General features: G+C 29.4%; 1 protein-coding gene across 1 annotated transcript in view; it reads right to left on the reverse strand.

Annotated features, from left to right (window-relative positions):
- LOC111677307 (exostosin-1) overlaps window positions 1-10,230 on the reverse strand; it is a 74,699-nt gene that overhangs the window by 46,795 nt on the left and 17,674 nt on the right. The window contains exons 2-3 of the mRNA XM_046953487.1: window positions 4,440-4,592; window positions 96-170 (exon numbers count right to left, since the gene is read on the reverse strand). Coding sequence (XP_046809443.1) covers window positions 96-170; window positions 4,440-4,592 — 228 coding nt within the window. The remainder of the gene's footprint in view (window positions 1-95; window positions 171-4,439; window positions 4,593-10,230) is intronic.

The following is a 10,230-nucleotide window of genomic DNA, read 5'->3' on the forward strand; positions in this document are numbered from 1 at the left end:
TATAAGAAAAGATAAACAAAACATTTTTAATAATTTTCACAAAATTAATGGCGTTTTTATTTTTTTTTGTTGATTTTAACATATACTATACATACCTGAATGAGCCTAAACGTCTCCCCCGAGGTACTAAACAGAATGTAGAGTTAAGCAGTAATGATTCATAGTCATATCTGGAAGGATAAGAAATATATTGATATATTATTGATATGTATGTACATATATATAATAAATTATTATTGCGAATTCAGAAAGAAGAAAAGGAAACAATTTTTAAAATTTTGTATGAAAACTACTCAGTTTTTGTTAGTGTTTTTCATAAAAAGTTTTAAATATTGTTTTGCATTCTTATTCCTAATTGTTGAAAAACAAACTTTGGAAAAAACTAATTTATAACACGTACTACATTTTTAAAAACTACTTTACATTTTTATTATTATGTGTATTACAATCTGACAAACCATGTGTATGCACAATATTAAAATCGTATTGCAGTTTTTTTACAAATATTGTTTGATTTCTTTTGTCATAAATTCAATATTAACTTCTTATTAAAACCGTCTTGTATTAAAGAAAATGGGAATAAGAAATTGAAAACATCACAGAAAATCATAAAATTGATTTTTTTCCGCAATGTTTTTGGCGTTTGGTAATACAAAATTCAAACTTTATCTTTGTGTAATTGTGTCATACAAAAACCCATAAACGCAGCAGCACTTCTATAGATATTTCATAATCTTCAGGAATAAGTTCTGTCACACATTCACACTCAAATGCTCATACAAAACATCTTTCTCTTTATCATGAAATGTAAAAACATAATGATGACAATGACAAAGAAGATACAACTACAAAAAAATCACAACAACAAGTAAGATAGAATTAGTTTTATATTAAAAATGTTAAACTAAAATAAAAACACAAAAATAAAAGCAAAAACAAAAACAAACAATACCACAGGAACAGATAAGATGAAAACATGAGACAAATAAAGAGATTTGACATAAAAATACTTTGAAAACACACGAAACATCCTATGAACTGATATCCTTGTGCTTCAAACAGTGTTGGCTAAAAAAGAGAAAAACTTCAATTTGATAATGTATTTGCCATTAAGGGAGGGATTATTACTATCAAATTCAAATATTATGATTTAGATAGCATCATAAAAGATCATGTATTAGGATCTAATTATTTTTCCGTTAATAGCTGCAATAATTCACAAAGAAAGAGTTGTAAATGTAAAGTAATTTTCGTAATGTAAATAATTACGATCAATTCTCTCTGTTTAGTGTTCGTAATATTTGAATTAATAAATTACTTAAAACAAAATGTAATGAATATTTACTTACTCCTTATTTACTAAACAGCTTCTGCAGTATGGACTTAATAGTTTTAAAATGGGGAAAGATCAATCTAATTTTCAAAAGAACTAAAAACTTTCTAATTGATTTTGTATCTGACTAAATAGTATTCAAGTTATGGCCAATACTATAGCCATAAATGTAGTTTCATATTGACGCGAAATGGCTTACAATGAACAGCAGTTAGATATCAAACCATTTATGGTGTTATTAAACTAAATGGTTGTTCTGTTTTTCCTAATGTTCGCTTGCACAAGAAAAACTTGTAGCAATTTTCAAATCATACCAATTGCTACAATTCGTATATAATTTATGTAACATTGATATTGTTGGTTCATTCAATAATGTTTTTTAATATCATATACTGATAATATGATAACGTAGATAACGTATGGAACCTTTTCTTATTCACCTATTCTGAACCAATGAAACGTGAAAATTCTATTTTGTTCAACATATTTCACTTTATTTACGATTTTGTCATGTTTTCAAATGAGAGACTGATAATTAAAAGAAGAAGGTTTGATTGAACATGAACATGCATGAATGCCAGTGGCAAATATTTGCGTATGTTTCTGCTCCATGTGCAAGCACTTTAATTAAGTATTCGAACTATCTTATCCATGAACATTGCTGCCCTGTTTCTTAATCTCCGAGATGCAAAAGGATCTCTTCTGTTTACAGTCACGCCGATTGAATGGCCAATGTCATAATAGTTAGACCGAAACACGAATCGATAAAATAAGCCGAAAACTTATTCTTACTTACAGAGAACACACTGCGGTAAATCTGGTATGGACAGAGTAAACACTGAACATATCTGGACAAGTAAGGAAAATTCAATGGTAATACTTGTATTAGATACTTAACATCCATCACAATTAAACCCAGCCCACGTCACATTCATCCGATATACTCTATGGGTTAGGCCCGCATACCTCTATATATATTGCGTATCACACTCGACAACGCATTTCCAACGTTTAGTCCCACAGTTAGCGAATTATAGAATTAACCGTGTATCAGTATTTTAATCAAAATTCTCTTACCACGAGTTTGGGTTTAAACCCACTTGCACCATGAAGGGACCTATCCAATAACGGTACAAGACAAAATCCTAAACTCTGCAATATGGGCTACAGGTTTGTACCTCTTTTCACAGGGATTGAAATAATAGCAAGATGGAAGATTTCTTGTTCAATCCCGAAGTTAACCGACACAACGTTGATTGAACAACAACATTTCATACAAGCTATATGCCGGCGACCCGATCAATACTAAAAGGCTACAAATATGATTTTTTATTCCAAACACACAAGCTCCAACTGTAAAGAACGCTTGTGTTCACAAAGGTAAATACTGCGCTCCAATTAACGTAAACTAACATATCTTCAGAGAAAATCATCCAACTTTTTTTTTCCAAAAACTATGAAAAATTGGGACAAATGTATGAACTCCCATCATCTAAAAGAAGCAAAAAAGGGAGTTACTTCGAAAATGTTGATGCTGTTTTAGTCAAGGATTTAAGGACCAAGAAAAGCTTTTGGGATAAATACATTTATGTTTATTGTTTATTCCCTTGTCCTTATAAGTAGTAATTATAAATACGTTATTAAGAACTTAAGGGCCAAATAGACTACACAAGCGGCTTGACAAACATACTAGAATTTTACGTTTGTGCAAGCATGTTGTGTAATGTATGAGAGTGTTTCGTGTTTGTACAAATGCTTGAGGTTGCTTGTACAAAAATAAAAAATTTTGATTTTTACACATACATATTGATTTTTTGTCCAACTGTTTGTATTATTTATATTCATAAATAACCAATTTTCTACAAAATTTATATTTCGAAGAAAAATTTGCATCTATATCTTTGCAAGTCCACAAAAACGTGAAAAAACTGGTGTTTGTACGGGCAATGTTTGTGTAGTGTATGTTGGAATAAAAAAAGTATGTTTGTCAAGCCGCTTGTGTAGTCTATTTGGACCTTTAGCTTTTCCCAATATACAATAATAATACTTTTTAATACCTTCGATTCTAATTTATATGTTAACTCCTTTCTTGTAATGCTTAAAACATTACATTTTAACATATATAATGCGTTAAAATGCAAAATTGTGTTATTATGGCAAGGTATTCTGTAACGAAAGTTTTTGCTGATTATATGCAATGTTTACGTTTGTACATTTGTTCTCTTAATTATACGAGAATATCAGTGATTTTAAAGTTTTATATTCAAGGACTATTGAAATAAAAAGAAACATACAAATACAAAAAAATATTCTTTGAAATAAATAAAAACAAAAAGAAAATTGCACAGCCTTTTGATTTTTTTATTCAAAGAAATCACATTTTATGTATTTAATAAGAGGAAGAAAGAGAGAGAGAGCAACAAATATCAAGGTAAAATTAATTCCAACAAATTAAATTGTTTGTCCAAGTCTTTGCTTTTGTACAATGTTAAATCTAACGTAAATAATTGTATATTACTGAAATCTTATAAAATATAATATATATTTTTTCATAATGTAGGCATACATAATTGCATTAAGGATAAAGCCATTCCACAACTCGATGCCTACATTTCTACAATAGCTCCATAAATTCATTTGTATTTGCAAAAAATCTAGAAACGTTTATGTGTAACTTTATAAAAAAATGTTAAATGTAAGTACATATTTTTTCCGAATTCTTTTTGATGTGGTGATCCTGTAATAGAATTTATTGGTTAGTCCAACTTTATATATGAAAGCCTTATATTCCATCAAAATTGAAGATGAATCCTTGTCATTTAGATTGATTCTTTAACAACTCAGAACAACAATTTTGCTGTAAAATGTTTAAAATTTTTAAATATTGTGATTTTTAAACGATTCGAACATTCTAATTCTGTGATACATTAACAAATCTTAATTACTTTGTGCTAATAATCATTAAAATTATTCCCTCAGGTTGAAAACTTTTAACAACTTTTTAATGAATTCATAAAAAGTCACAATTACACTTAAATACATATGAAAGGAAAATAAATGAAAACGTAAAAGAATGTTAAACAAAAAACAAACTATAGTTAGTTACCTGTCATATTCTCGATTATCCTCATCACATCGAGCATCCTGTAACTCTCGCCAACTTTTACCATGACGACATGTTGTGACCAAAATAATATCACGACCATTATGCAAATGGAATAGAGAATTACGTGTCTCAGAGCCAATGCCATGCACGTACCTGAAATTTAAAGAAAAAAACCAATTAAATTTAAACTAAAATAAAATTATGATGTGTATTTAAACTACGTATAGAAATTAAGTCACCTCAATATTCTACTTCTTTTGATTACATTATTAAAGTTGCAGTAAAAAAATATTAATTGTTAATTGTGGCATAAACACTAAAAATAAAATGAGAACAAAACTGTTTATTTGGTATATATAAGCAAAAAAATGCCTATGAATTGAAATTAAGTCACCTTACATTTTTTACTTCAAATAATTACCTAATTATGCAAGTAATTGTGATGCATATTTATTGTGTTATTGCGTTTATACATTTAGTTAATGTCAAAAGAATTATTTAAATCTGGAATTTATTTCTGTAACATGAGGGGCACACTAAGTTAGGTTAGATATGAAAAGACTAAACACCAAAACACTACCATAACACAGACACAGGAATGGTGTACATTACCATTAAACCCATTAGACCTTTCATTTGTTACATTAATGACAAAACTTCATTTGTTACACATTATTCGACTTTAAGACGATCAAGCCGTCCTGTCTGTTGAAAACATGATAGAACGAACTAGACAGCTAAAATGGGCATTATCTGTCTTCGATTTAAGATTTACGATATAAGGTTTTCTTAAAGAGGTGGCCAATACCTAAAGTCTGGCTGGGACTGAAAAATTGGTTACAGTCTACTGCTTGGCTTAGTCCTTGCATAGATTGCCAGAGGTCAGACCAGAGCACCGCATAATCTGGTACTACGGGTGGCCAGTTGCCCGCACGACTATGTCCTGGCTGTTCAGTTGGTTAGGTTCCTTCGGGATCCACGTAGTGGTTGTGGTTTAAACCCAAATTCGCGCAGAGAGTAAGTGGCGGTTAAAAGATTGATGCATGATAATAGTCAATATTTCAGGATTTCAGAGGAGTGACTGTGGGACTAAGCTAAGTTAGTATTAATTGTATATGATACGGGATGAATGTGAGCTTCGCCGGGTCTTATCCCACCCGTCTACCTAATGAATGTGTCGTATGTTTTTCTCTTATGAATGTGACGTATGAATGAGATGTGTGCTGGGTGCTGGGTCGATTTCAAATTCGAAAATTCTATTAAGCAAAACCCTGCATTTTTAATTAATATTTAACAAATTTTTATTAATTTATGAAATTTACATAAAAAACATAAACATTCATTTACGTAAGTTTAAAATCGAACAAAAATGTTATATGTTAAAATTTAAGTAATAGTAGCCACATTAAATGAAATTTAATACAAATTATTATAAAAATTGTTAAATAACCATTTACTTAATTTCAAAAATTACTGCACACAATATGTTTTAAGCTACTTTTAATACATACATATAAATATATTAAACAATATAAATATGATCAAATAAAATAAACATATTTATAATATATAATAATAAAAGTATTATACATACATATTATGTGTAGTTTCAAAGATAATTAAAACGGAAGGAAGTAAATTAAAAAGCAAAATACCGAATTAAATGCTCGTACCAACACATGCACACTGCCACCATCATCATCATCTATCGATGGAACTAACTAATTAACAAATTTGCAAAATACCAAAAACAAAAACATTATACATACATACTCCTCGTCATACTACTTGCAACACCATAAACAATGAATATCTGAACAATATTGCAAGTAAAATTATCGAATGATGGAGGAGGAGGGTATTGTGTGCGATTGAGTGAGTAAGTTTGTATTTTATTAGCTGCTACTACACATTTATGTTGCATGCAACCAACAAGAAAATGGTTATTAATAATAAGTAAATATGAATAATAGCAAATTTACTACAGTCGACTGTATCGAATTAAATTCACCCTTTAAGAAAAAGAATTTACTCTTAAAGAAATTAAATAAGAAACATGAACTCAGTATTTTTTTAGGAACTTTTTTGAATATATATTTCCAATGGCTAAAAGGTTTGAGAAGAGAATGAAGCTCATAGAACTACTATGCGGATATATATCATAAAATCTGATGTTAGCAACCAAGTAAACACATATAGGACACCATTTAACTTTTATGTATCTAACATTTTTTAAATTCATACCATTTGTTTCAGTATCTTATGATTTCATATAAACATATGCTTTATATAGCATAGTAAAGCAAACCAAATATTAATATTACCCACCGAAGTGCACAACAATTATAAATATATAATTACATATTAAGCTTTACATTAATGTAAAAGAATGAAATCTTTACGTTAAGTTGATAGGAAGATGTACACTTAGAAATTCACCTAGGCCATAGTACTGCAAAGTCCTCCATCCGTTCCTCCCTCGATTCGTACCCATATAATGTAAACCTTACCTCTAGGAGTGTATTTGGTCAAAGCTTTTTTACAATCTAATATGGTCTTAGATTTAATTTTATAATTAACTTTTTTCTGTCGGCTGCATATATATTCACACCAGACATCCGTGTATCAATGGATTCATAAGGTTATTTGCTCTAATATTCCTCTTGACCATGACATGGGATCAGTGTTTCAACGTTACTGACATATTCTATGAGTATCGGGTGTGCCCGATGATTGTATATAGCCTTCCAATGTGGCCAGTATACATTGATGACGTTTCCAATAAACGGTTTTGGTTAGTTCACCAAAAGTGCAGCCCCATATCCTTTATATCTTTAAATGGATGAAATACTTCGCAACGTTTCCAAAGCATCGATTGAGATAGTGCTCATGATACAACTTATACACAGCAGCATGTACGCTGAACTCCCAATAGTAGTTTGATATAACAATTTTTGTCCAGAGGAGTCCATAAGATTATTGAAGCATAAGTTAGAATTGTTTAAATTATTATTTTATTGAGACAATTTGTCATAATAAGGGTAAGGCTCAATTTTACTCCTAGGTTCTCCTACTAAGAAAAAAATTTTCCGAATAGAAACATTTAAAATTGCTGATTGTAACTTAGTTGTGTTCTCTGACTGATTGAAAAATCAGATACTACATAATCGATACCAACCCAAGAGCTGCTATATACAGCTCTGGTCAGCTTATTGGAAACGCTCTCTTTATATTACTATTTGACGTGATTTGTATAAAATTATGAAAATATTACGTTAGATTATTAGTTCCAAAAATATATATTTTATAAATTGAATGGAACGCATTTTGTTCTGGGACATTTATTATTTCCTTTTTAATTGTAGATCCATTTTTGAACTTCATAAAGCTAGAAATCGTAAAAGGACATAGGAAAACATCCCTATTGTTAAAAAACAATATTTTTGATCGTTTATAGCATATTAAGATATATCACACTGATACTACCGCTCCACGTAAAAAAATCTTCAGAAAAAATTCGGCCCACTACTAACCGTATAGTAAGACGAATCTCTAAAGCTGGCCCAAAGGAATCATCCACGGGCATCCAGTGGTAAATTTTTAAAAAATCTATATATCGTTAACTGAGCCAATTACTTCACGATGATTGATCGAATCGGGGCTTCTTGGGAAAGAAATGCGCAAGGTAAAACATTAAAATATCATATTAACTTATGAAGAACCTATCGTCATCTGACATGCAAAAGGGCGCAACAACAAATTAGTAATTTCCACAATCGGAGTTTTTGACAGTAGATTTCTAAAAATTTGCGTCAACATGTATTTTGATGCTGTGGACCATTTTCAATCAAAAAGTCGATTTTAAATTTTTTAGTTGTTACGCCTTTTTTGCATTTCAGGCGAACACATGAGCCATTAAATCGCCCATAAAGTCGTATTTAATGTCTCTTAAAAGCCAAGAACTTCGTTTTATAGCTATGTCCTTAAAATAAGCCTAAAATAATTCAAAGTAAAATAAATTTCATTATCTGAGGATAATTTGTTACTGATATATCCAGCAAAAAAAGGACTTCCAAAGAAACGAAAAAAAAGTAAAATTTACTTAATGGAAGTATTGAAAGAGACAAAAAAGTGATGATTTTAACACAGACTGGTCATAGGAAGTAATTTTTATGTTCTTTTTTTGGAAGTTATTAGGAAGTGAAATTGTGGTATTACAGAATACAACTAATTAGACTCAAAAATATTAACATAAATAAATTACACCCATTATATCAAGGAACTCCAAAACAAAATAGTTTTAATTAAAAAAATTTCACTACAAAAAATATACCACCAATTTAAGAAAAATTGAATTCTTTTTGCTTCTTTTGAAGTCAATAAACATCACTTCTACAGAAGGTAAAAAAATTCACTTAGTTCTACTTTTTTGAAGTGGTGATAAATGTAATTTTTTTGGAAGTACTTCGTTTTATTTTTGGGATAACTTCACTTATCGTGATTAAATATATTCCACTTTATGCAAAAACGTTTATTAAGTCAATAATGAATATTAAAACTTGTTCTTATATGGAAAAAGGTTTGTAGTAAACCCATTGTTAACTTTAATTAACGTTTTTGCATAAGGCATTTAATATCTAGAAGGTTAAAACCTAACCATCTCCATTAATCGTTTTAGTTTTTAAACCTAATATTTTTTTAAATTTCCTAATTAAAGCATTTGAAAAGCTCTCATTCAAACAAGCACACGTATTCAAGAATAATTTAAAATGCAGATATAAAGGACAAATCAAATATGATAATGAACAAATTAATTTCATTGAATCATTCATATAATCGAAAGGATTTAAAAATGTTCATATTGCTAAATCTGTCTGCTGCACACATTACAAACAATCATGTTTTGTTGTAGAAACCACAGCTAAATATACGTTAAACTTCTTGTTAAAAATGAAACAAAAATATACAATAATGCTTATAATTTTACTTCTGTAATTCCTGGGAATAATTGCGTTTTACAATTGTCAGGAGAACATTTTTAAGTTTAAAAAAATATTGCAAATTATGTTTAAAAATATAGATATCAAATAAATTCAAAAAATACACACTTTTTCATTATTCCCACAGAAGTTTTAATTGTGTTTGGATATAAAACTTCTTTCTTTTTAACGTCTGCAAAAAAAACATGTGACGCGTGAACTACTCACGCCTTTTGTTTAGTTTCATATTTGCTTCTGGTGTTAATGTGTAGTTAGTTTTAAAAGTTTTATACCACAACACATGCTGCTCATAATTCATATACTAGTACATACGAGTATTTTGATGCACATAAATAATTCAAATATTATATTTTGATCATTCATTGATTTAGGTGGGCTTATTGTCAAGTGCTTGCAATAATAATGTATGAAAATATATAAATATTGGATAGATTACATATCGACTGATCACTATCACTGGGGGAAGAAATTACGTGTAGGCTGACTAATTTGGGTCAATGAGCTGGTCCCATTGTATTGACTGAAGGAATGCTTGATCGACCTATATGACCCGTAAGACAAGCAAATGTTAAAGTTGCTAATCACCTGGGCATTCAGTGGCTACATTGTAGTTCCAACCGTAATTTTTTAAATTTTTGTTTATAAAAAAACTTCGCGTTTTTTCTGCAGCTTTTATATATTTTTTCATCATTAAACTCGCTTTAATTTATAAAATTTATTTATCATTTATCATGTAATAAGCTTTTACACTTGCAGTATACAAATACATTGATTGTACTTTTTTCGGCAGA

The sequence above is a fragment of the Lucilia cuprina genome, chromosome 6 (genome assembly GCF_022045245.1).
Source record: "Lucilia cuprina isolate Lc7/37 chromosome 6, ASM2204524v1, whole genome shotgun sequence".
NCBI lineage: Eukaryota > Metazoa > Arthropoda > Insecta > Diptera > Calliphoridae > Lucilia > Lucilia cuprina.